The following is an 18,206-nucleotide window of genomic DNA, read 5'->3' as shown; positions in this document are numbered from 1 at the left end:
GGTTAACTGCTCTCTCGAGATTGGCCACCGTTGCATTTTGTGCTTCACTGTCTTGTTACTAGTAATTTTAGGGGATACATTGTAAGTAATTTTTTATCTTTATTTAACTGATTGATGTATTTTTTGCATGTATCTAATAAAAAATTTTTTAATGATGAATCGTTGCACTTGCACTTTTATGGTCGCAGACCGAAATAAAGTTTATGATGATGATGATAACTTGGTGCATTCAGTTTAAGAAAAAGAACATTTATCCAGACTATGCTGTCACAAAAAATACAGAATCCCACTTAACATCGCAGAAGCGTCTTTATTTTAGCATCAATATAATTTTTTCTTTATTTAGTTTCATCACAACACAATTAGATACGTTGTTTCCATAAATTACATTAAAATACCTTTTATCTAAAATCTCTGAAATGAATGCCATGTGATCCTCACAGGCTAAAATTCTATGCAACTTGTTTTCTCTGGTTTTTCTTCTTTGGCATGAAACCCCTGAGAATCCAAGATAAGTAATACACAATGAAGATCTTATTGAAGATTCCTAACGGATACCTCAACTCAGATGAGTTGTGTTTCTCGCTTCTATCAGTCTCCAAATTATTCACATAAATTGTTATTAGTTTTGGTCCATAAGAAATGAGACACAACAACACTGTTGAAAAAGACATAAAACCAATTCATGCCATCTTGGGGCTATGCTAATAAACCTATTAACCAGGAAACAGAATGCATAGTTTTTTTTTTATTCAACAACAAGTATAATTAACTTTTCTGAATGACTATTTAAATTGTACCAATCATATTTTAAGGCTCAATGCTTTACAGAAGGTAAGATTTCATTTTTTATTATGCAGGCCCAAAGGGTTTTAACACTGCAAAAAAGCGAACAACTATGATTAAAGAAGACACTGAACTACGACTAGTCTTCATATGCACTGATTTGCCTATAGCTAGCATTACAGTTTGGAGTACATTGAAGCAAAGAGAAAAATGTGATAATTAAACCAAACAATCAAGGGAACTAATCGGAAATTTTAGTGCAATTTTCAGGGAGGGTCTATTTGCTAATGTTAAAGGCACAAAAATGGGAGAAAATTCCAACCAATATGAGGCCCAAGCTGAATGCTATCAAACAGAGTAAAGACAGCAAGTTTTGTTCACATCAAGACAAAATGAAGAGGGTAAAAGGAGATGGTTGGCTGAATTGGCAGAGTGGCCCCAAGATACACTTTTCTCCCTCCTCATTGCCATTTTAACAATTGCCATTTTTTCCCCATTCCCTGCCCTTCATAACGGGAGTCTTCACTTGCGGGGTTGATGGATGTGCTGATTGACCTGGTGTGACGGAGGAAGCTTTTCCACACTTGGATGGGGCTTCTGGTGAGCCACCTGAGCTGCAGCTGGAGGGAAGTCTTTATCCCCCTGTAAAAATGAAGAAAAACATTTAGTAAATTGTAAACCTATAGTTAAAGGAATAATACAAAAAAATTATATGCCGATTAAAACAAAAGATTATTATGCCACTGCAAGAATAGTAACAAGAGGACCTCACAGACCAGATCGACACACACATTCTTAATTTACAAATGAGATGATCTTTTTTGAGATTTTGACAAAGGCCAGAGGTGTGGAATTTAACCCCTTCAGTGCCACACCCTTTCCCCGCCCTGTGCCGGGCGTTACATTAGCGGGCGGGGTTCATGACGAGATGGTCTCGTCATGGGCACAGCGCAACCGTGCTCCATGACGAGACTATCTCGTCATGGGCACAGAAGAGGTTAATAAAATAGCTAGTTGCCCTAGGGGCAGGTTGCTTCATAAATCTACTTGTCCTGTAAAAAAATCCACTTGTCCCTTTGGTGCCATGTAGTGCAGCTGCAAATTATGGCAGAAATTTAATTAAATAAAAGCTCTGATATTAGCCATTCTGATTATGCCAGGGCTTCATGCTATAGTAGGGTTTGAAATCTAGTCATTTTCTTATTTTGCCACATTTCTGCAGATCTACAAAGTGGGGGTGGATGTAGCGTTAAGCAATGTTAGAGGTTTGGAATGCCCTTTTGAGTCTTTGCAAACCCTACTAAATTGCATGTTTTAAAGGTTTTCGCCAGATCTTCTCTAATCTTTTCCCATATTGAGAAAGGTTGGAAATGTACTCCTGGCGAAAGCTTGGAAATGTACTCCTGACAATGGCAGAAGTAAAACTTCTTTCAGGGTTGGGGAAAAAGTGGTTGGACGGAAAGTGAACCTGTAAATGCTCAAGAGATTTTCACATCAGAAAATCTATACTTGCATATTTGTTAATGCTAAAAGGCAGCTCACTAATGTTTACTAGGAGTGCGATTTCCTAGCCTACCTTTGTAAATTCTTGTAAATCATGAAAGACTTTATTATGCACTAACGCAAGGATATCTACCGTGGGTGCAATTTGTGGCTTTCTTAAAGAATTAGGCCACTAATTCTACCTCTATCGATCGATCGACTGGGTTACGCTCTTACAAAAGGTGCACACAAAGTAGTTCTGTTCACTGTCAGGGACTACTGTTGCAATGTTTGCTTTTTGAGACCCAAAATGTTATTGCTTTTTGCCAATGCTTGTTATAATGGTGAGGGCCTGACAGCTCCCACAAAGTTTAACAAAAACAATATCAAAACAAATGACGCATTTACAAAACCAAAAGGCTGACCACCAATATCAGACCTATTGGCTTTGCTAATGGTTGCTTATTTTCATATTTCCCATTATCTTGTTGAAACAGGTTGCACCGATTTTCCATTATGTATATTTTTGGGAAATACTTGCATGCATCAATACATTTTACTAAATGCTACTTCAAAGAAATGTAACGTACAATTTCACAGTAGTTTAGCAAAACATTTATTTTCCTAGTTGCATTTTTTTGTGAACATTTTATTTTGAAAGCAAAGGATCATCTATCTTACTTTTAAGATTCTGCAGATATTTGCATCTAATTAGAGAGCATTCTGGGAGCGTTGTATGTAGCCTCAGATTGTTAAACTTTGGAAACTCATTAACACATGCTTAAAATCAAACCACTGTCAGAAGTGCAGTCCGAGCTTACAACATTTCCTTAGAGTGCTCACCCTAATAAGAAAGGCTTTGTACTGATGAACAATAAATACAAATTCGAAAAGTATTAACACATGGACACAAATATCACATTGACTGCAGACAATGCCCTCGACTTATCCATAATGTGGTACTGTATACTGACAGCCAAAGGGTTTGTCCCATGACAAAATAAAAATGAAAACTTGTTGTCCCTGACCACAAACAATTTGTCCGTGGAGTTGGTATTTGGGAATTCCACACCACTGGTTTGTGAATGTTTGGACACTTCAAATATTTCACACAAGCAGCTGACTGCTTACAGGTGTTGTTCTTTTTGAGTAGAGAAATTAGCCATTCATTTGGTGGACCTGGTATGCTTCAGGGTTAGTGGGGACAGACAAACATTCAAGTAGGTGTTGTAGTTGTTTTATTAACTACAATAATTAAGGGCCGTGTCTTCAGAGGTATCTTTCTTAAAGGTAAAGCATTTTTTTTTATTTAAAAAACAAAGCTGTATATGGATTGCAGTGATGTCAAAGCAGGAAGTCTTAGAAGTTGGCCCTAAGTGGGTCATGGAACTGCACAGGTCTCTACTAAAAAGGTCTGTACTAAAATGACCCGCTTGTTGCCTTCACAATATAGTGATGTGGTATAAATTGGCTCCTATGACCTGCTTATGGCACAATCAGTCTTGCCACTTTGCTCATCCCCGGGTAGAAGGAGGATTTTTTCATGTCAGGAGGAGATGTGCTTTAACAGTTTGGGCTGGAATGTCTGTTTCAGAGTTGGCTAAGTCTAATCTGCATTTAGTAGTTTCAATTCTCTACTTATTTCTGTCAAGTTATATCTACAGTGTATGCAATGCACCTTGTTGCAAATCTTTGTCCGGTGTAACAAAACCATGCAGAATGCTCTTCCATGTCTTACTGCCAAACTGCTGCAGATCAGCAATTAAGAGGTGTTCTGTAAGCCTTCTTAAAAACACACACCTAAATAATACACACACATACACATATAGAGAAGTTAAACTAAAAAACGCCAATGTCTACAACATTAAGTTTACTAGAAGTAGGAGCCAGACATACATTGCTTTTTTAGATGTCACCCTGTATGTGGAGGAGGATATACTACATACTAAGACTTCAGAAAGAAACGGCCAGTAGCTCTATAGTGCTCACCAACAGTGGCCACACTTAAGTGTTAAAATAGGGTATGCATTATGGCCAACTGCTGAGGGCTTGTAGTGTTTGATCCTCTGACAGTGACTTTCACTGAAAGCAGAATCAATGATCGAAAGATTCACCATGAGGAGATATTCCCAAGCAGTGTTATGAGATGCATATCAAAAAGTAAAAATGAAGGCCCGAGAATATTTACTATACAAGGATGGAGGTGGGTAGTTGGGTAAAAATAAATGTAAATGGGAGCAACTATGAACTACAATGTATATTTATCATGGATTACAATGCAGATTTATTTTTCAATGAGGAACATGCAAAGCTTTATGAGAAAAATATGGAACATCCTGTGGCATAAGCACCTGAAAGGGTTTGGGGGGGCCTCAACCACAACCACAAATCAAAAGATCAAATCACTGGAGGACTTCCAAGTTTCCTACAACCAACAACCTGGAAATTGTTTATCCCACAAGACAGAAGGCTTCTGGAGAAGTGCAAGTCTTGCACATATGGAGTAACAAAGAAAGACTATACAACATTTGATGGGAACAGACAAAATACTAAAGAGAATTACATGCAATAAGGAATATGTTGTGCATGTACTGGAATGTGATAACAAAAAATACATCGGCAATGGCATAAAGAAGGTGAAAACTAGAATTCTATGTCAGGACCAGAGGCTTCGGATTATGCTATCCTTTCTATGCTTTATTTTGATAGCAGCCATTTTAAACTTAATAACCAGAACACATTTCCCAAACACCCTTGGGAAAAAGTGGTCAAAAAAGAAACAAACAAGGGACAACATATCCCTGAGTCCATAGACCAATCACAACACTGGGCTCCACATATAGACCCTCTTCACGCCACTGCGCTTCCTTTCTTTGCTAATCGTAGCCATAAGATGAGCGAAAATCTTTTTTTCCATGTATTGCCCGATTTGTTATGTGGTTTTGACGCGGTCGCAGTGTTATTTTCTTTCAAAAAATACCCGCGACCGCGATTAAATACTCTGTGGATTATTCAATTGCCGTTTGATGTTTTTAGGCTTTGTTGCTAGTTTGATTGATTACCTCTGCCGATAGGAGTGATCTTTCTCCTCACACGTAGCAGCCCGCTCGGCGGCCCTACGTATCTTTTTCCTTCAGGTGCCGTGCTCCTTCTCTTTGCCGGTTTCCATTTCCCAATCCGGCACCGGTTCGCGGGTCCGCCTTCGAGCCTACGCGTTGCCACTTTGTTTTCCCTGCTGCGGAACGCGGTCTGCCTCCGACCGCCAGGGGGTGCTGTGGAGGGTGCGTAGCACATCTCCAGCTCTCTGGCATCGGGCACGGAGTTTGGAAATCCTGTCAGTTAGTTTTCAGACTCCGCTCCAGCTGCATTTGTCCCGCTGCCCCTGAAGAGTGACGCCCTGTCAAGGGTCGGTATTGTTCAACGCTGGCTTGATGCTCGGGTTCTAAGTCGAGTCAGAGTGATTTACTTAAATGACGCCCGTGTGGTGAATTCGTGGTTGCCAGCAGCAGGTTGAATTCAGACCTGCAGGGACACGCTCCCAGGGGGTTAGTTGCGGGTTTTTCCCTTCCCTGCACATTTCTTCCGACCCGCTTAGCTCGCGCGTGCCACTAATACTCACGCTGCACGGCGTCCATTTCATGCGTCCAACACTGCCCTGGATTACCGGTCGGCCGTTTTTCTCCTCATCTTGTTCACGCGGCCCTTCACACGCCTGCTCCCAGCGTTGGGCTCATTCCTGCCGCTTCTGCCGCTATCTCCTTCTGTTCCTCACGCCCTCTAGCTGGGGTCTGCCTCCGGAGGGGCTGACTGTTCCCGGTGAGGTTTTTCTTTCACTCTGTCACACGCCCATGGGGCAGGGCTTATTCAAACATGTTTTAACCCTTCTGAGTCTGATTATTTTAATTGGGTGAATATGGAAGTGGAAAGCTCACAAATTTCTGAATTTAATAATGAGGAAGGGGAGGTATTTAAGATTGATTTAAACACCTTTATTAATAATTTAGTTGAACATGCGGTTGAAGCTTCTATGAAGCGTTTTTCAAAGGATATGGAGGATTCTCTTTTGTCTTTGATGTCCAAAGCTTTGGCCCAGTCTGCGGGGGATAGCAGAAAAAGAAAGTTGGTACCTTCCAGCATCAAAAGTGTTTCTGTTACTGCGTCACATGGTTCGGAAGAGGTTTCCTCTCAGAAGGGTGAGGACTTGTTGCCTCCCAGGCCTCCTATTAAGGAGGGGTTATCTGTTTCTTTCACCAAACGTAAAGTTAAGTCAAAACACGCTGAGGTACCTGAGAAATTAGTAATTTCTCATAATTTAGACACAGACAATGATATTGGTGATGCTGATGACGCATTTGGTGATCTTGAAGCCGATCCTCCTCCGCCAAAGAAAGCCAAAACTGATCCTTTTTCCTCTGAAACGATCCTGGATTCGGAAGGTACTCCCATGTTTGACCCTTCTTCTATCCACCACCCTAATTCTACTGAATGGTTTCCTATTTCACACGTTGGCGAATATATTTCTGCTAGACTACGCTTGCTTCTGGATAAATCTGTATGGTCCAAGATGAAATCTGAATGTCCTAAACTGTCTCTTGCACTCCCACTATTGACCAGCCTCTACTGACATTGTTTTCCAAATTTGGGAAAGATCCACGCAAGGGTGAGGACAAGGCTTGGACCACCTGCCAAGACAAATTGCTGGACGTAGTCGGTCCTCTTGCCCGTATTTTTGATTTGGCGGAAACCGCCCGCCTGGACGGTACAGATCTGGATCCTCAAGACATTTCTCTATGGGTCCAACGGCCCTTTTGTCTCTTGGGCAATGCAAATTCGCCATCACTCACGAACGTCGTAAGGGCCTCCTGATGAAACTGGATCCTAAATTATCTAACTTGGCCTCCTTGGATACTGGTATCAAGCTGATGGTCTTCTTTTGGGAGATTCACTTGTTAAAGATCTTAGTAAGTTTGTCTCAACTTTTGCTTCCATCGACAAGGCTCAACAATCTATTAAGGTATTTTCGCCACAGGTTTTTGGACGGGCCGGCAGAGGTCGCTTTGCTGGCTGTTCCGCCCACAATCAAAGCTCCAGAGGTTCCTTCAACTCCAACAAAAATTACCAGGAGTTCAAGCCCCAGTTCTATCCACAAAAGGGCCGAGGTTTCCATGGCCAGAAAAACTTCAGAAACAATTTCCAACAAGGTAAGCCTTTCGGTTCCTCCTCCTGTGGGGGGGTTGGCTAAAGTTTTTTCTACAAAAATGGTGGTCTCTACCTGCAGAACCTGGGGTCCTCAACTCCATCCAAGGCTATCCTATAGAGTTCTACGCTCCTCCTTTCCAGACAGTTTTCCCTTCTCCTCTCACCTTCTCAATCGAAATGACAAATCTCATCTCTTCAGAGGTTCAGGCTCTCTTACAAAAACGCGCCATTCAGGTGTCTCCTCTAGTTCCTTCAGGTTTCCTAAGTTCCATCTTTCTGGTTCAAAAGAAAAACAAAAAGATGCGTCCGGTCATAAACCTCAAATGGTTCAACCAGTTTGTGGTCTATCGCCACTTCAAAATGGAGACCATCATTCACCTCAGAGACTCTCTTCGTCTACACGATTGGATGGTCCGTATAGATTTACAGGACGCCTACCTTACAATTCCTATACATCAGTTACACAGGAAGTTCCTTCAGTTTCAGTGGTTAGGAGTGTCCTACCATTTTTGTTCTCTCCCCTTCGGGCTATCTTCAGCCCCATGGTGTTTCACCAAGATCATGAAACCGGTAGTGTCTTACCTGAGGTCCATCGGCATACGCTTGATCATTTATCTCGACGACATCCTTCTGATGAATCGGGACAAATCAACTCTTATCACATTTACACATTACTCGGTCTCTTCTTTCCGATCTGGGTTTCATTCTAAATCCTGAAAAATCTATGCTCGCTCCTTCACAACAGATCGACTTTATAGGTTTCCTGGTGGACTCCTCCACCGCTTCTCTTCATCTTCCTCAATCAAAAGTCCCCACTATAAAGTCAGAAATCTCCCAAGTGCTCAGAAGCGACTTCACTTCTCTCAGATCTCTTGCAAGAGTCGTAGGCCTTCACTCCGCTTCTATTCAGGCTATCTTTCCCGGACCCCTCCATTATCAGGCCCTCCAATGCTTAAAAATTTGACATCTACGTCGAGGCCTGGCATATTCCGACCTCCTTTCTTTAGATCATGAGTCTCGTTTAGAACTTCAATGGTGGATAGACCATTTAGATGCCTGGAACGGAAGAAATATCTTCGCCTCAGTCCCTGATCTTGTGTTGGAATCCGATGCAAGCTTGACAGGTTGGGGCGCCCGGTGTGGCACGATATCGACTGGAGGTACTTGGTCTCTACAGGAGTCGAGATTGCACATAAAAATTGTTTAGAGATGCTTGCAGGCTCCTTTGCTATCAAAAGCCTCGCCAAAAACAAAGTGTGTTGTTCCATCCTCCTTCGCATGGACAATGTTTCTGCGGTGCTCTACATCAACCATATCGGTGGCACCAAGTCCAAACCCCTGGCGGAGTTAGCAAAGTGTCTGTGGGAGTTTTGCCTCCTCAACAGGATTTCCGTCAAAGCCGAATATCTTCCAGGATCTCTCAATTCCATAGCCGATTGGCATTCTCGATTCCTTCGAGATTCAAGCGATTGGAAGCTTCTTCCATCCGTTTTTCACTCTCTCCATCGAAAGTGGGGCCCTTTGCATATAGACCTCTGTAGGAGTAGGATCTGTTTCACATGGATACCCACACTTTTTGCTGGTGTTTCATTGTTTTTCGACCTTAGTCTGGCTGTGGCCCTGCTAATCAGGACCCCAGCCTAGCATCTTCCTCTCTAAAATGGTTTCCATGTACATTAGGTACATTCCTAATTGGATTCTGGAGTGGCCTTATAAGCCCCTAGTATATGGTATACTATGTACCTAGGGCATAGGTACCTTAGAGGCCTACCAGGGGCTAAAGCATGTATTGTGCCACCCCTGGGTAGCACTCCAAAATGACACCACAGGTCTGCTACTGCAGCCTGGGTAAGGTGATGCCTGCACCCCTTACTGTGGTATAGGCTACCTCTATCACTACCATTGCACACACACATAAAACCTATAAGTCACTCCTATGGCAGGCCTTAACAATCATGAAGGCATAGTGCTTGCTTTTTTATGTGAGAGGGTGCGCCTGCATGAGAAGAGCCCCTCTGCAGCATTCGGCGTACCTCCTCTGATGCGGTTTGTGGTGCAGCCTGACCATATACTCAAGTGCATTATAACCTCGCGGTAAATGCTAACTTTGGACTGGCTGCACGGACACATGTCGTGTTTGGTGTCAAACGCTTTGGAATACTCCCCCCGCCGCCAGTTCTGGCGGCGGGGGGTAGCATTCCACCCTTCTAGAGGGAGAAACATGTTCACAATGGTCTAACCCAGTAAAGACTTTCTACAGCCCTGGCATCACAAAATGGATGCCACTGCAACAACACGGGTCTGGCCTCCTGCTGCTGACCGAAACTCCGGCAGGAGAGGCCTGGACAATAGGTTTCCTGTCCCAGGGTGGTGTAACCACCTCCCCAGACAGGCAGATGTGTATTGGGGCTGGGCGGGAGCACTCTCTAGTGCTTTGAAGTCCTGCACTGGGGGCACACTTGGTGTCCCTGTGCATAGTCCAGTTCAAACCAGTTGCAGGGGTTACCTGCCCCTGCTCTGGCGCGAAACTGGACAAAGGATATGGGTGTAACCATCCCTCTTTCCAAACCCTCTGATAGGTGGGTCCCTAGAGTATGTCCAACCCCCATACTTTGTATAAGTATGGGAACCCAGTCCTTGCGACTTTAGATTACCCTGGACGAAACTCTGCAACATATATCCTGGACCTTCGACGTTCTATTTCAACTAGAAGACTGAAGAAATCTCCCTTGGGGTCAAAGAGTGACTCCCCTGCTTGGCAGGCACCAAAGAAGTAACTGTCCGGTCTGCATCGCTGAAGCTCCAGCCGGACGCCGAAGTCTTTGCATCACCAGAGGTGGATTTCCAGACTTCCGAGGCTACCCGGAGTCCACAGCAAAGCTGAGGCCCGTGGCTATCGTGGGTGACGTGGAACCGTGACCCCTGGACACCGTGATCTTTTGCTGATCCATCCTCTTCCTGGTCTTCCTCGAAGTTGTGCTTTGGGCTCCGAGTAGCCCCAGCCTTGAGCACCACTTGCACCGAAGATTTCTGGCCTTCACTCCACGAGTGACCCGTGGGCCAGTTTCCAGTGCGACCGCTCGAGGCTCCTTCGCGATCGCCAGCCCGTTGGCTAATGGGTCCCCACGAAGGCAACTCCTCTTCTGATTGGGCTTTCCTGGTTGCTCCAGATGTGCCCCGACTTACCCTCACTGGTTGAGTCCCCCAGACCTTGCTGGTCTGCACCGACGTCCTTTCTCTGTTTCCAAGTGACTTGCCGTTGTCAAGGCTTGTTGGGTCCAATCTGGTCGCCGACACCGCAGCACTCGACAGACTTCTTGGGACAGCTCGAATCCAGCTCCTGGTCGTCGTCGACGCCTCCTGGACCTCGTGGGTGAAGAGTCAAGACACCCGTCAACTCACCTGAAGCACCCGACATCTGTGGGCATTGGACTATCGTGTCATTGGTAAGTGACCCAGACTCTGTCCCCTCTGCTTTCAGGTTCATTCCATCCTAGATCCAGGCTTGGATCTCTCCGGACACTTCTCTTCACGACAGCAGCACTTCCTGGGCAGCTTCCATAGAAAACAGCGACGCGACCCAACACCATTTGACACCTATGCACCCGGTTTCCCTGGGTGAGGTAATTCGAGTACTCCGGTGCTCCCGTGGGTGTTGGCCCTAGACACCTCTAAGTACAAAAGGGTTCGCTCGTAGTCATCCTCTAAGTGTCCATAAACTCTTAATTTCCAACCGCGACTTTCCCCATAGAAGTTAACGGCGATTCGCGGCTGTCTTCTCACACTGCACGCATCCCCCGTGGGTCCCCTGTGTCACTACATTGGGTGGTTCCTTGTGGTCCAAGCACTTCTACAGGCTCTAGGCCGTGTCTAGTTCAGTCGTGGTTCTTAGACCACTTTATTGGTATATGGTTTGGTACGCCCCTAGGGCCCAAATGTTTATATTTGCTTTTACTGTTGAATACTGACTTAACTTATGTACTTCGAACTCCAGTCTCAAAGAGACTAGAGGGGTATGTTTTATCTTAAATACATATACTTTAAATATATATCTGGTGTAGTTGTCCTTTCATTTGGTCATTCAAGAGATTATAGACTGGTAAAACATGCTGCTTTACATTCCTTCAAGACTTAGCCTGAAGGCTGCTCTCCATAGCTACCACTAGGATAGCTTTCAATAAAGGTGGTCTTTAACCTATCACCATAAGGGGTTGTTTGGACTGATACAAGGTTCCCACTATATACATCAGGCTAACTTCTCACAACCTCTTTGCCTCTCATCTCAATTCTCAGCTTCCTCAATTTTTCAGCTGGCGGCCGGATCCTTCGGCATTTGCGACAGACGCCTTTTTACAAGACTGGTCTTTTCATCTTCATTATGCCTTCCCTCCTTTCCTCATGATCAACAGGGTGTTAGCTCATACATCCCACCAACGAGCCTCTCTGGTTTTGGTGGTTCCCTTCTGGCAATCCCAGGTTTGGTTCCCATCTCTTCTAGAGATGGCGGTAGACTTCCCGGTACTACTTCCCTCCTGCACCACTCTTCTCTTGGATCCCTTGGGACATCCTCACCCTCTGATTCTAGACAACTCTCTGACTGTCGGCATGGAAGATCTCGGGTCGAGTCAACCTGACAATGTAATTTCGCAAGAAGCTTCTCTATCAGCAGAGCCTGGGCTTCAGGTACGACCAAGGCCTACAAATTGGGTTGATCCCTTTTCAGCCCCTTTGACTTACATTGTAAACTTTCTGGCTTCTGAGGCCAGCTCAGGTACGTCCTACAGGACGGTCAATTTGTACAGGTCTGCTATTTCCCTCAATCATTCCCCTATCGATGGCAAGCCAGTTGGTGAACACCCTCTTATCTGTCGTCTTCTAAAAGGTGTTAAGTTTTCCAAACCTCCTCTTCCTAAAAATTCAAAATTATGGGATGTGAACTTAGTGCTTAAACTCTTTCTGGATTGGCCGGATAATGCCGATCTTTCCTTGAAAATGGTTTCAGCTAAACTTACCATGCTCTTATGTTTGGTTTCTATTAAATGAGTGTCTGATGTCACCAATTTACTCCTTCGGGTGTGGTGTTTCATATCAACAAACGTACCAAAACTAATTTGAATTCTGTTTTTTACCCTTATTTTCCTGATCAACCTAAACTGTGTTCTATGCCTCAAGTTTATGAGCAACATACCTTTGATCTCAGAACATCCTCCCATTCCCAACTTCTCATTTCGTTTCGTAAACCTGACAATCCGGTCTCCTCTGCCTCTCTTGCCCGTTGGGTTCGTTGGGTCATGTCCCTCGCTGGTTTTGACGTTTCTGTCTTTGGGGCGCATTCCGCCAGAGGAGCCATGGCTTCCAAAGCTTTTTGGGCAGGCTCCAGGTTGGAGGACATTCTGAGATCAGTGGATTGGTCTAATGATAACGTTTTTCATATTTTTTATTGTAAACCTATGATTTCTGCTGTTTCTTCTGTAATTGATATGCTTTGAACAAGCATAATATGAGCCTCCGGTCTTGCCATAAAATGTAGATTTTCCTAATAAGTTATAACGGAAAGTCTTAATTTTATTAAAGACACAGAAGCGAGTATTATCCCTCCACAACACTTCTAACTTGTGTTTGTTCCCTCCCTGCAGGGACTCCAGCTTTGCCGCCAGCTTCCTCATGATACTCTCCAGTGTCCTCGTTCAGATTATGTCCTGTTTGGTGATGTTCCCTCCGGTTCTGCGGATTCGGACGTTCCTATCATTCCCAGGATTGCCTTGATGGATTTCGCTCAAGATTTGTTTACTTGGACTTTGGCTTTATGCATTATTTTTTCTATTGTTCCTCTCATTATGAACTCTTCTTAACCTGCTCGCCGAACAAAAGAGGGCTGTTCGCAGTCTGACCTTACGTTATCCCCCTAAGACGAGCATTCATTGGTTATTGTTCATGCTTTTGTTTCCCATTGGCCCTTTCCTTGCTTGGCCTGCTGGGAACTGTAGTTTGGTATGTGTTTATCTTGGCTGCTATTTATAAAAGCAAGATAAGAAAAGCATAATACTCACCTCCGTGTCTTTAATAAAATTAAGACTTTCCGTCATAACAGTCAGAAACACTTAATTGGTATTCCTGCAAACAGAATTCTCAGTACTAAGGATATGGATAAATCTGAAATGCAGGAATACCAGGGTAGTCCGCATCACACCCTGAGGGTGTCATAACAAATACAATATAGAGAAATCTGAGTTAACAAACCTGACTCCTCTTGCAATTCAGCATTTTGGGTTGTTTCAGATACTGAAGCTTCACATGCTTTCAGTAGGTAACATTTTCGAGTCAGAAATCCTGAGTCCCCTATAGTATCGTATCTATTGCAATGCAGGAATGAGGAACAGTAATCTTCCAATACAATTAATCTGGACAGAAATACTGTATAAGCATCAACCGGTGTATTCCCAAACCTCCTCCTACTTCTATGATCTCCAAATCAACACTTTTCAGACCCTTCCTTCTTCTAGCCCTCCACTATCCTTTTCAATCCAACTAACAAACTCACATGTCCACTGCTCAAATTAATTTCACATTTCCTTTACTAATTCACCACTAATCCTTTCTGAGTTCTGGAGAAGTAAGCTACTCGCCGTAAAACGCTTCAATGCCTTGTCAGGAGTAATGCAATTACACATCTTAACATGAGACAGTTAACATGAACAACCCCAGCAGGTCTCCAAGGTATTTTGCTGCCTCTCTTCCAGGGTGATTGAACGTAACTGCCAAATGAACAACCAGAAATCGGGGGCCGAACACAAGGGAACGGAGAGAGGGGAAACATATTGATCCTCCTATTCCTGGAAACTAAAACACTGCCAGTCTTGAATGGTTAGCAAACAAGTGGCACACACACACTGGACAGCGATCACGAATAAATACATTTTCTAAAAATAAAAATCAATGTCCTTAGAAAGGTCTGCAACAATGTTGCAAATCGATAGGAAAACAAATTGTCAATATATGATGGCTCTATTTGAGTAAACAAGTTGAAACCGTTCATTAATAATGAATTAATGTTAGTTCTTACCCTTGCTACTGCACCAGAGATGAACAGCGTTGGTTTTGGTGGGCTAAAAGAGGAAAAAAGTAGGTTAGTCTTTCCAAGAACATCTGTTTTGTATAGTACACACTGGAAAATAAAATATATCTGAAGCATGAATCATTACTGTACATTTGTTTTTATCTTCTCATATTTCATTTATAGCATTGTCTCAACTTTGGATCCTCATAATCAACAGCATGTGTTTCAGGCTTGGACATTCAGAGATTTGCCTCAACACTGCGCATCAGCATAGTTGGTAGATGCAGTGTGCCTGTGAAATTTAATAATGACTGCACAAGCCTAATCGAAATGGCTGTACAACGGAATAGCACATTAGTTATCACACAAGTATATGGTAAGGTAAGTGGAAAAAAAATATATATATTTTTTTTTTCACTGAAAAAAACATTTAATCACTCACTTATACAGTCAGTCACACACCTACTAAATCATCCATTCAGAGACTCATACACCCCCACTCATACTTCAATACACCTGGGGGGGGGGGGTGGTGTGTGTGTGTGTATATATATATATATATATATAATATATATATATAAAAAAACATTTTTACACTTTATAGAAACACACATTCACTGGATGTCATCAGTGATGTCACTGAGCATGTCATGAGTGATGTAATATGTGACGTCATCAGCAGTGCATTGCGGGGGCGCGAGTTATAGTGAGTTCTACTAACTATAACGGACGAATTTCTATGGTTTTATACAAGTGAAATCACCAACTAACTATAACGTCCCTGAAACCTATGGTTTTTTGAGTGAATTTCTAAGGTTTTTTAAATGCTAATTTCTAAATATAACATGCCTGAATCCTATGGTTTTTTTCAGTGAATTTCAAAGGTTTTTTAAATGCTGATTTCTAACTATGCCTACAAAGGTAGGACATGTGAAGAAAGAGGAAGAAAAGCGCAGAAAGAAGCAAGACAAACAGAAGTCCAGAAAGACAAAGAAAAGTGCAGGAAGAAGAGATGTGCAGACAGAACCAACAGAGGAGCAGAAAGAGGCCTTGTTTCAAAATCATCCTGTGCCCACAACTTTTTCCAGACGGGTACTGGTGGTAACTGACTGACTAACCAGGCCTAGAGCCAGTGCTATGCTAAAAGACACTTAGAATACAGTGAAAACACCTACATACACTAGGGAACACTATGCATTGGGGTACCCCTGTGATTAGGCCCTAGTACATAATAGGCCACGGGGATTAAAACTACCTCTAAGTCAGAGGTGCAGCAATATGCTACTTTAACTAGTAGTCGCGTTTGCAGAGTGGTGGAGAAAGGGTGCTGGGCGTTCAACCAACGCTCAGGAATTCTGCTGCATCGGACTTACAGGATGTACCAGCAGGGATTCTTGGCCCCCAAACTCCCTCGGGACTAAACTGGACTTCATCCCCCATCCCGTAGTTTGCCACGAGGCACGTTTGCAGAGTGGTAGAGAAAGGGGACCATGGCCTCCGAAGACGTCTTAGCAATCCCACTGTGTGGGACTTACTGGAGGTAACAAGAGGGGTAGTTGGCACCCAAGGACATCCTTGGGGGCCAACTTCCCAAACTATTACCTCCAGTCAGTCCCACACAGCAGCATTGGTAGGTACTCGTACCAGGCCACGCCAACTTTGCCCACCACTCTACAAACGCACTCCCTGGCACACTCTTGGATGGGGAATGAAGTCCCCTTCACTGCTGGGGGTCCTTTAGGGCCAACTAGCCTACCTTTTACCTCCAGTAAGCTCCACGCAGTGGGATTGGTGAGAGGTAGACAAAAGCCATGCCCCATTTCTCCACCACTCTGCAAACACGCCCCCTGGCGCGTTGTAAGTTGGGGGATTAAGTCTCCTTGAATCCGGGGGGGTCCCTGGGGTCCAACTAGCCCACTAGGTACCTCCAGTAAGCGCCACAAAGCTGCTTTGCAGAGAGGTGCAAAAAGAGGCGGGACCACCTCTCTGCAACGCAGGCCTGTGGCGTTTACTGGAGGCACCTGGTGGGCTAGTTTGCCCCCAGGGGCCCTCCGGATTGAATGGGAATTAATTCCCTAACTTACAACGCGCCACAGGGCGTGTTTGCACATATGTCACCTCAGGCCTCGCCCCCTCCCTTCACCATTGTGCAAACACGCCCTGTGGCGCGTTTTAAGTTGGGGGATGAAGTCCCCTTGAATCCTGAGGGTCTCTGGGGTCCAACTATTCCACCAGGTACCTCCAGTAAGTGCCACAGAGCTGCATTGCAGAGAGGTGTAAAAAGGGGCATGGCCTGAACCACCTTGCTGCAATGCAGCCCTGTGGTGCTTACTAGAGGTACCTGGTGGGCTAGTTGGCCCCCAGGGACCATAAAAGGGAGAAGGGGGTGCCACACAGCCCCCCTTCTAATAAAAAAAAAAATAGACCGCGATCGTGCCAGTGCCAGAGGCCCTGCCCCCTCCCAGCAACACTCTGCAAACGCGCCCTGTGGCGCGTTTTAAATTGGGGAATTAATTCCCCTTCAGTAACTAGCCCACCAGGTACCTCTAGTAAGCACCACAGGGCTGCATTGCCCCCAGGGACCCCCAGTACTAAAGGGGAATTAATTCCCCAATTTAAAACGCGCCACAGGGCGCGTTTGCAGAGTGTTGCTGGGAGGGGGCAGGGCCTCTGGCACGATCGCGGTCTATTTATTTATTTATTTTTTTATTAGAAGGGGGGCTGTGTGGCCCCCCTTCTCCCTTTTTGGGTGTCCGGGGGACATCGAGAGGGAGGACTGCGGTAAATGATGCCACAACACACGGTGCAAATCACTGCCAACAAAGGTTGAGAACTACCTGGTGATGTCGTGCACGGAATCAGGTACAGGCCATGGTGAATTGTCTGGACATGTCACAGGACGTGGTTGGGGCCGCAAGAGATGTCATTGGGACGAAAAGTCAGTCCTCTTTCTACGATTGTTCCGCTCCACCAATGAGAAGACACTGTCCCGGTGTTTAAACCGGCGCGCGAGTTCCTGGTTGTATGAACCCACATTGAGGAAGTGGAGTATTCCATTTGAAATGTGCTCTACACAAAAACTCTTTTTGCCTGACCCCTAACTTTATGTTGTACGTCCTATTTCGCTAAGTTGGATGCAGGCTTGTGTCCCACTTTTGATTTCTCTGTATTATTTAAAAACTTACTTTGATTACATAGTAAATTCCTGTCTGGCTGGACAGAGGGATATAGTACTGACTAAGTCTATATTTATTTACTCGGTGCTCATTATTGTCTAGAGACCATTGTCTTTAGAAACAGCCAACATTGAGGAAGGCACACAAGTCGGAACGAAGGTGAATTATCCAATTCTTTACATTCAGGGGAGCCGGCAGTAGCAATACTAATGGAGTGCGTCATTAAGCTTCGGGACACACTTGAAATCAAGATCTTACACGGCGGTCCAGGCCGTGGGGGACAGCACCGCCCAAGAAGGAGAACGGGGCGCAAGGTGAAGACCGGACTTTTACCTATATGCGGCGTCACAGTGCTTGGAAATACGAACCGTGCAGTTGAGGAACCGAGGCCCACTGGAGGGTTGGAAACGTTATTGATAATCTTCGCAGCCGTGCAACACCTACTGGAGGGCTGAAATTATTTCATTGTGTACTATGGATACCAGAATCCTTGGTAGAATGACTGA

General features: G+C 44.4%; 1 protein-coding gene across 1 annotated transcript in view; it reads right to left on the bottom strand.

The window, feature by feature from the left end:
* Window positions 1-290: 290 nt before the first annotated feature.
* DAP (death associated protein) overlaps window positions 291-18,206 on the bottom strand; it is a 177,156-nt gene continuing 159,240 nt past the window's right edge. Inside the window, exons 3-4 of the mRNA XM_085606768.1 lie at window positions 14,531-14,573; window positions 291-1,428 (exon numbers count right to left, since the gene is read on the bottom strand). Coding sequence (XP_085462894.1) covers window positions 1,309-1,428; window positions 14,531-14,573 — 163 coding nt within the window. The 3' untranslated portion in view covers window positions 291-1,308. The remainder of the gene's footprint in view (window positions 1,429-14,530; window positions 14,574-18,206) is intronic.

This window comes from Triturus cristatus, chromosome 5_2, assembly GCF_964204655.1.
Source record: "Triturus cristatus chromosome 5_2, aTriCri1.1, whole genome shotgun sequence".
NCBI classification, from domain to species: Eukaryota; Metazoa; Chordata; class Amphibia; order Caudata; family Salamandridae; genus Triturus; species Triturus cristatus.
Note: the sequence above shows the minus strand (reverse complement) of the source record. Positions and strands in the feature narration are given on the sequence as shown.